The sequence below is a fragment of the Simochromis diagramma genome, unplaced genomic scaffold (genome assembly GCF_900408965.1).
Source record: "Simochromis diagramma unplaced genomic scaffold, fSimDia1.1 OVJJ01000419.1, whole genome shotgun sequence".
In the NCBI taxonomy this organism is placed as follows: Eukaryota; Metazoa; Chordata; class Actinopteri; order Cichliformes; family Cichlidae; genus Simochromis; species Simochromis diagramma.
The window spans coordinates 2,536,256-2,548,863 of record NW_024387244.1 but is presented as its reverse complement, the minus strand read 5'-3'; the positions used below and the strand labels follow the sequence as shown (position 1 = coordinate 2,548,863).

At 41.6% G+C, this 12,608-nt stretch overlaps 1 protein-coding gene across 1 annotated transcript in view; it reads left to right on the top strand.

Annotated features, from left to right (window-relative positions):
- atf6 (activating transcription factor 6) overlaps window positions 1–12,608 on the top strand; it is a 28,370-nt gene that overhangs the window by 10,132 nt on the left and 5,630 nt on the right. The window contains exons 8-15 of the mRNA XM_040052942.1: window positions 2,526–2,711; window positions 2,808–2,899; window positions 4,366–4,515; window positions 6,012–6,107; window positions 6,195–6,297; window positions 7,051–7,121; window positions 7,901–8,012; window positions 11,042–11,126. Coding sequence (XP_039908876.1) covers window positions 2,526–2,711; window positions 2,808–2,899; window positions 4,366–4,515; window positions 6,012–6,107; window positions 6,195–6,297; window positions 7,051–7,121; window positions 7,901–8,012; window positions 11,042–11,126 — 895 coding nt within the window. The remainder of the gene's footprint in view (window positions 1–2,525; window positions 2,712–2,807; window positions 2,900–4,365; window positions 4,516–6,011; window positions 6,108–6,194; window positions 6,298–7,050; window positions 7,122–7,900; window positions 8,013–11,041; window positions 11,127–12,608) is intronic.

The following is a 12,608-nucleotide window of genomic DNA, read 5'->3' as shown; positions in this document are numbered from 1 at the left end:
TAACTCATCACCTCTCTCTCCCGGCTTCCTCCTGCATTAGCAAAGATGTTCTCTTTGTCGGTACTGTGCGCATCCTTTCGACTGTTGGGGGACTTGTGATCTCGGCGACTGTCTGCGTCACGCTCGACTGAAATGTCACCTACGGAAACCATTTCACAGTTATGAGGGTTTATGACTCACAGTAAAATCATGAAACATTTACACCCTGACCCGTTAGAGGAAGCCACTATCATCTGGATAGATTAATGGTTAATCACAAACTTCCTTTTGGAATAATCCTTGAACTGTTGAACTGAATGAGGGGTTCCTCACTTGCATTGTGGCGATCAGACTCCTGTATGCTTTTCTCTCTTCACCCATATTCATCTGTTGAAGTGCTGTTGACCAGGAGTTGGGATGATCATGCAATTAGATGCATTCACACGGCGCTGATCAGTAAACCAACAGCTGTCTGCAGCTGTTGCTGTATGAGCTGTGCTGTGCTAATGGGCATTTTCCCCCCTTGTTTGCATTTCCCACTGGCATTCAAATAGTTTGAGTGTGAACGAGTATCACTGTTAGCCTCTCAACCCGCCAAGCTTCTTGAGAAATGCCACTCAGCCCCCTTTTTTTTGCCCCTTGCCCCACATCTTCCTCCCCAGCCTCATTGTGGACGCGACGTGAAGTTCCCCGTGCTCTTCACTCCCTGGTAACTGCTTACTTGCAGTGTTCCCAGGCTCGGGCTAGTGGCACGGCTCCCAGACCTCGGCTGGGAGACAGAAGAGTTTCTCAGGAGACAGAACACAAATACAGGGATCCAAATAACTTAATCACCAGCGGGGCTATTAGACCCTGGATCTTAGAGACTTACCCTTAGGAGGACGTTTGTGTTTGGAGAAGAGGGGCGGCGAGATGGCTGGGGAGTGGGTGGACAATGAAGGTGTTTGGGTAATCTGTGCCACTGGTTCTGCTAATTTGAGAGAGGTCATGTTAATATATGCACTATTTGGGTTAGCATGCGAGACTTTGATTTCAGTTCTCATCTTACTGACGTCAAGTGGAAAGAATCTAACAACTTGAGCGTGTCTTTATTTATTTATTAATTTGTTTATGTTGATATTTTTTAAGTCTTGATTCACACAAACGCCTCAGATAAACAAATCTGAACTGAAAAAAATGCCAGAATTGTATTTATTTATTTATAGTTTACCTTGAGAGTTAAAACAATAGATGCTGGCTGTGGCCGTTCTTATGTTTCCACATTTAGACCACTAACATATAAACTGTTTCTGTGTTTATGTGCCTGATGTGAACCCATTTATCAATGAGTGACACCTTTTCTAAACACACATATAGAATAGAAGCATTGCAGGTGACCTTTTATGCCCCTAGAGGATCCTGGTGTAAATATTTTACTTAAAGCATACACTTAAGGGCTCTTTGGAGCGATGTTAATGCCAGGATTTGCTGAAGAATTGTCATTAACCTTACAATACATCCTTAATGTGTCTGTTTATTATTCTATCACTGAGGTAAACTAGAGCACCAGCAACAGAGGGAGTCTCTGGGTGAGAATAACACAGTCGGCACTGGTTTTTATGTTGGGTTTATCTTTCCTGCTTCCATTTATTTTCTGCGTTTCCTGTGATTTCTTCTTTCTCATGCCAATCTCTGCAATTCAAACCTCTGCCTTCTCCCACCTCTCCTTCCTCAGTATTTTTCAATATACCTCATGTGTTCCAAGTGTTAATGAATGAGTGTTGGTTCAAGAAATGGACAGAGCAGATGTCGGAGCACATGTATGTGAAATGAAATGGCAGTAAATACAAATGAATATAACGTACGTCTTTAGAATTGACTGTAAAATGATGTTTAGTTTCCCAGAGACGCTGCGGTCAGAGTGATTATGTTTATGGGCAGTTTTTTTTTGTTTTGTTTTTGTTTTGTGTGGGGTTTTTTTTTGTTTCTTTTTTTGTTAATCCCATCCTCGGTTCTTGTTTGGACTTGATGGTCGACGTCACTGTGAAATCACAAAGCACACGTTCACACGCTTATTTCCCATAATTATCAAAAAAAATACACTCGAAAGATTAAAGATCAACTACTCTGGGAAATAATAATGTTTTGCCAGCGGTATTCAGCACGATCGCTCTGGACCAGAAAGTAAGTTCTGTACCAGTGGTGACTCAGTAGAGATGTAGTGATTGAGTAAATCTCCTCTGATGCTGTATTTATGATGTCCGTAATGCATGTTGGATGAGACAGCCGTAACCTAACTTTTTGGAAGCACGAGATGTTTCTAGTTTTCTCCTCATTCCCAAGACACTTTTGGATCATTTTACTAAAAACAACTGCTCATGTGATTCAAAAGACTTTTTATTTAAGTCAGAAGAACCTGTGGTCTGCAGTCCAACGGGTGGCTTAGGAAGTAACTGCTTCTCTTTCCTGTTTGGATATGTGCTGAGTCGAGGAAGGATAAAATATTGGCGTAACTTCAATAATAAATGATGTCCTTGTTTCTGTTTTTTCTCACATTCCCACTGTAGTCCAAGTTGTCCCAGAGACAGCAGCGCATGATAAAAAACCGCGAGTCAGCATCCCTGTCTCGGAAAAAGAAGAAAGAGTATTTGCTCTCGCTGGAAGCTCGCCTGAAGGTGGCGCTGTCTGAGAACGAGGTGCTCAAGAGTGAGAACGGCAACCTAAAGAAACAGCTGGAGGGCCTTCTGAGCAAGGTGAGATACGACCAGCGCTTCCCTCACAGTACAGGCACATGTGCACATGTTGGAAGTCGTTTTTTCCTACAATGGGTTTCCTCGCTTTCTCTGCAGAACACAGCGCTGAAAGCAACAGCACCCAAAAGGAGAGCGGTGTGCCTCATGGTGGTCGTGGTGTTCCTCGTTCTTAATGTTGCACCAATGAGGTGAGCGTGGGACACTGAACAGATGAATGCTTTCACTTGCCATAAAAAGTCATTTGATACAGTGATCGATGGCTGAAATTCAATTCAAACCAAATGAGCGCTGATGGCGCTGATATTGTCAGGCTGCATGAATATTTCTGCCGTGATTATTGACTGAATAGAAATGGGAAGCCCCGTGACTCACAGTGGGAAGCACGCCCTACATGTAAGATATTATGCAAAAAACGTTTTCCTTTTCAGACGATGTCTTCAACTTTTTAACCGCCCCACTCCCTCAAAACGAAGAAAAATCTCTATCAGTATATTGAACAAAAAGTAAAAGGAAATAAAAGGTGATCATCGGTTGAGCTAATATTTGTGTATATTAAAAGTCATTGACTTTGCATGGTAATACTTTTGGGGGTTTCCCCGTAAGACTTTACTGAGTAGTATGTAGTCCATTAATGCACATGCTATAAAAGCCCACCTTTATCCTAACTCTTGGAAAAGAAAGTGACGATTAATAGTTCATATGTGCCGTATTGTTCTTGTGTGTACAGTTCAGTCCTCTGATGTTGCTGCCAGAGTTTATAGGACTTCTTGACTAATGGATGAATAACTCTCAAAACACTGCGATGGGCTGGGGCAAAAGTAAACTGTTACCACTTGTGAAAGTAAAATAAAATCATTCTGGCTTCAAACATAAGAAAGAAACGTAAAAAGCATTTGCACATGGTCATTTTTCTTATCTCTGCTTGTAATATTAACAATTGGGACAAATTGTAATGAGTTATATAAAACTACACCAAGGGGGGGGGACTTGATTCCTCTCAGCTAGCAGATGGAGGGGTTGTGTAACTCAAGAGCGCAGTTCACCTCCAAGTGTATTGAAAAATTTTCTGTTCTCATTTTATAAAAATGTTTATTTCCTACTGGGAATTTCATTCTCCACGAGGATCCAAGCATATCTTTTCTGGATCTGAAACTTCTCTTTACTAAAATCCACTTTTTTCTTTCCTTTTTATCTAGAGGTTAAACATGGATAAGTTTCCTGGGACTGCGAATGAGTTTGCTTTTGCGGTTGCATTCACAGTATCTGCAGTGTGTGTGAGCCTCTACCTGTGCTCACATCTGTGGCTTTTTGTGTTTGGGCTCTCCTCTGGAATGTAAAAAATGTCCGCTTTGAGGTTAGATCCCTTTGAAATGAAAATGCCACACAGCGTAGTAATACCACTCAAAGTAACTGTGTGTATTTTTGCTTGTGTGCATGCGCCCTTTGGGTTGTGCAGTCGAGATCAGAGTTCAGATTCTGCTCGTGGCTAAAAACAAAAATCCCTCCTGTGCACAGGATGTGGGTCACGTGCATTTCAGTCCAGCACCAAGTTCTTTTTTTTTACATTTCTTTTCTTTTCTAATTCAAGTGTCCTGATTTTACCTCACCTGCAGGTTTTTTGTTTTTCTTAACTGACTTTTTTCTTTGTCATCAGTCTGTTTCAGGGTGGCCCGGGCTCTTCGCTCGAAGTTGCTTCCACGCAGCACAGTGGCAGACACCTGTTGGGTTTCTCACCAGAGGCAGAAATTGAACGCCTGATGGGTCCTGACGCTCTTGGCAGCAGGCCGTCTGAGATGGGCGACAGGTAATGAGCTAAACCCCCTAACTGCCTTCACAACAGCATGTTTATCCAGTATGTAAGTAGACCAGGATGCACCTGTGCTCAGTCTGAACCGGTGAAGCTCATTAAGGCCCATGTAAACACAAGTGGCAGCTGATCACCTACCTTGTCCAAACAGCCGTTTGAATGCCTCCAGCGTCCTTGCTGTAGTCTAGTAGTTGCGCTTTGAATTGCAAGGTGAGAAATTGGGGTCAGTTCTTGTTTGACAGAAAGCTGTATATTGTTAATAGTTTCTTTTTCTATGTGCTTATGTATATATTCTTTGTTTTTTCTAAATGCACTCCAGATCCTGCAGTTACATTTGTAAATTGCATGAATAACATTCCTTTTTGGTACCATACCTGACTCCCCATGTCATGAAAATTATGTTTTGCAAGGTGGTCAAACATCTAACGTCTCCAAGGCATCCTGCGTTGTGTGTTAGATCTCTGCCTAGGCTTTGTCACATGTTAATGCAGACTGTTCTTGTGTAGTATCAAGTTTCTCAGCAGCATTAAACACAGCGCAGGCAGGAAGGAACACATTAGCCTTTGCAAAAGGGGTGACAGCACCAAACCCAGCAGTGAGAAGAATGATTGGGGAGATATGCGATCTAATCTTAGGGTCCCACTGAACAGGAAGCTGCTCATGTGCTTGAAGGTTAAAATGGGCCCCTCTTTTAAACTTACTATCAGGCCTCTTTGGTCTGACATGTTGTCTCATGGAACCATTTCCAGGACATTAAGAGACGGGAAAATGAGGCATAGTCAACAAATTGGCTCACATCGGTGAGGCCCAGGGGAGGGATTACGTCGCTGACTTACATTTTTCTTAACAAAGCCCCGCACAGGTGGGCACTTTCTTTGGGTAGTCTACATCGGCACCTCGAGAGTTACATTCACTCTCTGTAACTGTCTAACCAGAGTCAGGGAGTAAAATCTGCAGAGTAAAGTCAGGAGGTGCTGTGTGGTGCTAATCATTTGAACTTAAATGTGGTAACGTTTGATTGTTTTCATCTGTCTGTGTTCAGAGTCAGACTATATGTGACCATTTGGGTGGCAGTGCTCAACTCTGTAGCATGTTTATGATAAGTGTGCGCAGGATTTACAGCAGCACGCGTCGCTGCACTCGCCCCTTTGATGCAAGTATATGTCTTCATGCATGCATTCAGCGATTGGATCACTGCCACCTCTGCACATGTTGAGCAAAAAGAACCAAAAATATTTTTTTTATTAGTTCCTAGTGTAATTATCACCACATTAAAGCCATGATGAATTCCAATTTGGTGCCACTTTGTTCCCTGTTACTTATTCCACCATGGGTACTTTGCCTGCAGTGAACTGCACGCAGCCGTATTAGTTCTTGCTCTTTATTCACAATATTTGTAGCAGGTTGACGTAGATTTTTGAGTATCTTAGTGGCTGTGCAAAGTTTTGGCTCTTTGGTTATTTCACATCTCTGTGCTTTTTATTCTGTTTTAGATCTGAAGATAAAGCCCTGATGGTGGTAAAGGACCCCATCTTTGTCAGACCGTCTCCGCCCTGCCAGCCTTCTGTCAACAGGACCAAGTGCATTGAGTAAGTAACTTTATATCATATACAGCTTACTGTCCATATGTTTCCCCTCATGCTAAAATGCAAAGACGCACTGTGTTAATTTGGCAGGCTGGCCCATGAGTTGAGGGGTTGGGTCCACCGTCACGAAGTTCAGCAGACCAAATCGAGACGAGAGAATAACAGCAACCACAAACCCACCAGGACGATTCTGGTAAGTCACAGCAGCGTGTTTTGCAAAACGGTAAAACACACGTAATGGTCCGTGCACAAATTTACGTGATATTTGCTGCTGGCAATACATATTGCAAACTAAACCTCATTTGGATTTCAAGCCATTCCACTTTAAAAGTCTCTTGGCAACCCAAAGCCTGTCTTTCACCACTGTTTCACCTCCAGTCACACCTACCCCTTTTTCTGCCTCTCGTTTCTCTTTATTGGGCTGAATTTAATCCGGCAGCCCTGAGAAAGTAAACATAACACTTAGAGGGGAGCTATGGGATTAGTGCCCCCTGCTCCTTTTTTCCATATTTTTTTCTTTTTTTTTTCAAAATCTGTCACAGCAGGTCCAGTCTACTAAAGCCGACCATCTGCCCACTTCATATATACACACGTTGTTCTTATCTGTATTAACAGAAAAGGTGGAGGTGTTTATTGCCTGGCTGTATTCAGCTGTTTTACCCTTTCGGCCTTTGGAGTTGAACAGTAAATCTGCTCACTCTGATGTAACATGTGCCTGTGGATCACCACCTGAGTCTTTATTTCTTCATGACAGCTGTAAAATTTCTGAACGAGATGTAATTTATCAGGAGAAAACCTTGACACATGTGTGTGTGTGGATCTCTAGGAGTTTTGAAAGCATAGTCTGCTTTTATGTAGGCAATACTATTTATTTTTACTGCTCTCTTTCATGGGCATTGATGTGGTTGCACAGATTATAGCTAATTGTCTGGTTTTTCCCTGACAGAAAACAGGAAATAAGGAGGACGAAGGCAGCCAGATTGTGACGGTTCAATACACAGAAACTACTGCGGAAAAGTAAGTAAAGGCCGGCTACAGAAAATTTCAGGTGTTTGTGTTTTGTTTTAATGAAGGTTGATTAGTTGATGCACCTGTAGACATAATAACCTGCCATGTTTTGGTGTTTTAGTAGAATTTGACCAAAGCGTTGCTTTAAATAGAAACTGGAGCGTTTTTGGCATTTGTCCCCTTTTTTTTTATGTTATACAGTTTTATAATATTCGATTTATGATGCAGTGATTTTTAAAGGATGACCCTTGCACACCGCTTTAGAAGTTTGGCGATGAACGAGAAACTTTTCTGCTGCACAGTTTAGATCACACAGATGGTGTCAATGGCTTTTTGGCGCTTTTAAATCTGGCTACAAAATATCTGAGTTCATAGGAAAATGAAAGAAAATCGCTTTCAGAAGTTAACCTCTGTAAGGCCAGATGAAAAAAACATAACACCAAAAATAGGAGGAAGTACTCAATGCTGCAGTGAGACAGCGAAGTAGCAGTTTTTAGGCTTTACTTTGTGCTCCAGCAGCAAATTACTGGGCAAGTCTGTTATACTGAGGCACAGACCACTGGGATGTTTTAGTAGTTGCTGTTTGAGTTGATGGTGTTTGAACAAGCAGAAATCAAATAGGACGCTGTGATATAAATCATATAGTTGAAATATGGATATATTACAGATTATCCTACATTTACTATCTGCAGTTAATTACAAGTATGCATGCTTGAATGTTTGTAGGTTTCATTGCTACCATATTTCTCTGACGAGTGTTTTCATATTTATCTGCGTTTCTTCCACAGGAGTCCTGGCAGTGAGCTGCAGGTGTACTACGCCCCTCGTCACACGTACACCGACTTCTTTGATGAGCTGAACCGCCGCGGCGACACCTTCTATGTCGTGTCTTTCCGTAGGGTAAGTTTGGACTTGTTTCTAGCTGAGGTGAATGGGAGAATTAGGCACATGAAGCAAAATGCAGCTGGAAGTTTTTACACATCAACACTAAACCGATTTCATTCTGTTTGAATCTGGTCAGATTTGTGATTAAACCAAAATTAAGCAAGGGACTCAAATTTAGTGCAATGTCTCTTTTCTTCAGCAGAGAGGTTTCTTTTGAACCAAAGGCCAGTTTTGAATTTGCAATATTTGTTTATACTCAAATATTACTGCCAGTTATCTTGATCTTTATTAATTCTTGCGCATTTGAGACTAAGTGCCGGGGGGGTACTGGTTATTACTGTTACCTCACAGCAAGGAGCTCTGCTCAAACCATTCTGTGTGGAGTTTGCCGGTGCCGGTACGGGCTTCCATCGGCCATTCCAGTTTTCTGGAAAGCGTGCTTGTTTGGTTTTATTTGTTTTAAATTGGCCTGCAAGTTTATAGAACAAAGCACTATATAAATGTATGGTTAAATGTGGCTTGTAGTCTTATCTTGATGATATTCATATCTGCCTTTCATCCCTTCATTCTAACCAGGAAAAAGGGAAATTAGTTTGGTTCACGGTAAACTTTTTGCTTTGAGTTTTACAGGAGTTTTATTCTTTGCCACCTCTCACTGAACAACAAAAACGCACAGCGGCTTCCAAAGTGATCGCACTGAGATATTATTAAATTTGCTATCAAAAGCTCTTTTGAAGCTGGAAAACACCTTTTTGTTCTCTCTTTTCATTTTTTTCTTTTTTCTGTGGTTGGTGATAATTAAGCTGGACTGAGTTTAACTGGAAAGGCTGAGAATGTTCCTGCTCTAGACTGCTGGATAATCTCGGTGAAGGTAAGCTCAGGGTCAGTCAGGGCGGTGAGAATTTTGACATATGTATCCAAAGATCGAGACACAAAGGTTCGGCTTTAGGTTGGCATAGTGACGACAAGGACAAAGGGAACAATGGTGTACCCGAGGTGAAGGTCTTTGCAGGTCAAGTAGCCAGCCTTTAGTTTGTAGCAGCTTTGTGATGCAAGGGGGAGGAGGGTGGTCTGCTTTCTCCAACTTCGTGTCAGAAACCATTAACATTACAGGTAATAATCTCTCTCCCTCTCTCTCTCTCTTTTTAACTTTCATTCACAAAAGTCGTCTTTGTGGATATTTTACAAACAATTGAATAGTTCAAACGTAAATTTAGGGCAGCTGTTTAGTTTGATTAACCAGTCATTCCTTACAAAAAAAAAGGCATTAAAAAGACAGAAAATACCAATAATGAAGCGCTTCAGTGGATTTGTTAGATTTAGGAATTTGTTTCTTGGATTTTGAACTCTTTAAAGGTGAATCGCACTTTATTCAGGTGTTTCTCTTACACTTGCATTTTCCACATTTTAGCCCGTTCCTCTTTTTTCTGTGTGTTTTCTGATCTTATCTTGATTTTATTCAACTGGAGATAGCGTTCAAAAATACTGTTTTTAATGAATATGACAAAAACATAAGGACGAAATGATAAATAGACACTTCATGTAAAGTGTTTTAGTTACAGGCCAGTCATTCACTGTGACCTTCTTTTAATTCTCACAGACCTCGTTAGCTTTTCTCTCTCCGTTTATTTGCCTGTATTTGGTTTCCTGGGTTTCGGGGTGTGTGTGTCTGACAAAGCAGGAATGCTTTTGCTTTTTTTTGTTCCAGTTGGTATGATGTTATTACAAGACTGCCAAAGTTCTGGATTAAATTGTTTATATTTTAAAGCCAGTCACAAAAATGTTTGAGTTTTGTCCCTTGAGACAAAAGTATTTTTTCATTATGGTCTGTTCTTGCACCTTCCAGCAGTTGAAGTCACTCTGTGCAGTATGTTGCAAAAAGGTCACGTTTCGGTCAAGGCAGCTTAAGGCCGTGCAGATGCGTTACCACCTGTGTCTTAATTTAGGTAGTAAACGAGGTAAGACGATGGAAAACACAACTCTCAGCGAGCTAAAGAAAGAATCGTCCAGGCGTGTCTTACTCTGCCGTCATTGTGTGGCCCTGTGTCACTTCTGATGCTGTTGTGGCGCCTGTGGCTTTACGTAAGTGTGCATTGGGGCGACGTGATGGAAACACTGCCAGCTTTCAGCCATCGCTATGGCAGCATCAGCTGTCATGTGGACTTGTCAAGCCCCTGATGAGGAGCAGTAATGTGGCTGGTGTTTTCTGTTTTTCCTTCCACTCTCCAATCACAGACACGCCGTCATTTTTAACACATAATTTCACCTTTTCAGCTTACATTTAGTTCCCATGAGCACAGATCACAACATACACTTAACCGAAACAAAATTCTTTATGAATTTTTGCACCATTTTGATGAAACGTTACAGAAACTACGAAGCACATTCTCGTATTCACTGTTATGAAAAAGAAGCTGTCATTGTCCCTATCCTGTTTATTTTCCTGTAATCCATCTCCTGGACCCATATTCCCTGTCTACCGTCACCTTAGCAACCTTAATTCTTCATGTCACTCACACCAGAACCTCACAGTTACCTGCTGAGGTTCACTGTTGTTAACGTTACACCGGTCACATGATATTGTCTTCAGCAGGCGTCGATGCAGCTGTTTAGGTTTTCTCAGCCTCTATGGGTTCACAAATATGTTTTTGCCTCACAAACTGGGAAAAGAATAAGAACCATCTTTTGTCATCCTGTTTCATTCTTAGACTCTGTTTTGTCTTAATCTCCTCATTTTCACAGCAGTGGTTCTAATAGCTTTAAAAGTTTCAGCTTGGAGTCATTTTGTGGAACAAACGGCTTCATGCTCTGATAAATAATACAAGCAACTTGTAACGTCTCCCAGCTTCTTCCACCTATTATCTTGCCCGTGATGACAGAAGCCTCGTTAAGCTGCTGAAGCTGATCGTGTGTATTCTTTAAGAAAAGGCTCTAAACTCATTGTGAAAGGCCTCTTCATCATTAAACACATACAAGCCAAATGTTTTGTTTGCTTTGAGTTTGTTGCGTTCTCCAATTTCCAACCTTCTCTTCTTTGTTCTCAGGATCATCTCCTACTTCCTGCCACCAGCCACAATAAAGGAAGTCCACCCAAGATGTCTGTCGTGTTGCCAGCCATGAACATAAATGGTAAGAAGTGCAGCACAGACACAGTTTGGAAGTGCAGCGCGATGTGGCAGATAAAAGGCAGCCCAGGTTCACATTCTCAATCACGTTTGCCCACAAGAATGCATTACTTGTGGCCTCAGACATTTACAGAAAAAAAGGGTTAGAAATTCTATTAGAACAAAGAGTTTTGTGTTTTACTTCTGTGGTTGTGTTTTCAAGGGTTTAGTTTAGAAGCAAATTAAACAACAGGCAGAAGTTAAGCAAAGAAATAAGTGAAGAACATTGGTTTCTTGCCTGGAGTGCATCAGTTGACTATTAAACCTACTTGAAAGTCTAAGCACTTTGCTCAGAGTACACTGGTCAATTCATTCATTGTTACTGAGTCACATAATAACTTGTCATTTAATAATCAAATAACTTAAAGCAAATTTCATGTCCGCTTCAGATGGGAGAGCAGAGACACAGCTCATCTGACTCAATTTACTTGCGGTCCACAGCTGTGGACAGAGTGGGTGGCAATCAGAACGCGCTTGGTTGCGTTCTGGGGGCTGCTTTCCAGCTCATGTAGTCGCTCATTTATTTTCACCACCTGCCTTCAAAAACAAACACTGGATCAGCAGAAAGCGTAGACTTGCACTTGTGCATATTCTCAAATGATTGACAATTGGTGTATGCGTGTTTTTGACATCCATGACGTCATCGAGACTTTGCTTCACGGCTGTCAGATCTGCAGGATTATCAGTGCGTTCTATCAAAGTCAGGTCATTAGATGCTTCAGTAACAGGTGGCCTGATTTTCACAAAGCACGTGTAGAAGTGAGCTGAGAGAGAAACGCGCTCAAGAGGGGCTGTGTTTATGTCTGATGTAAGCAAATAGGAAGACACCACACTGTCGTTAACAGTTGAACTGTCATTTTTATTTGAGAACCTTTTTGTTTTCCTGTTAACTTCATACTTGTGAGTGGAGAAGCATCCAATTTGGTTAATGTTTCAGCAGCTAACCCTGGGAGGAGTGAGTGGGTGAAATGTGAGCCGCTCACTCAGCAGGAGAGACGAGGCCACTTAGATTTTTTTTTTCTGTGAGATGGGTGTTAGGTGAAGATAGATGAAGGTAAACATTGTTCTCGGTTGGTCTTGTCAGGGAGGAATGTTAAGGTCCAGGCCAGTCAAATGAAACCATTGAAATAAGCAGTAAATAGTGAAATCCAAGATGTGCTTGTGAGCTAATTGTTGAAATGGCCAAACAAAGGTGGCATTTATAAAGAAACGTCAGGTCTGGAAAGATTCTCGATTGCTCAACAAAGGTCTCAAATTTGCATGATCTGTCATGGACGGTTGAATTGAGTTACAAATTCAAAACAGCGGGTTAATGCCTGTCTGTTCGTGTCTTTGCGTGTAATAAGTTGGCTCGATGATGTGGTAGTTCCTAGGGAGAGGGCTAACACCCGTTTTATGTTCAGAAGTAACACAACTGCTCCTGCCTTGTGACTGAAAAGTGAGGACT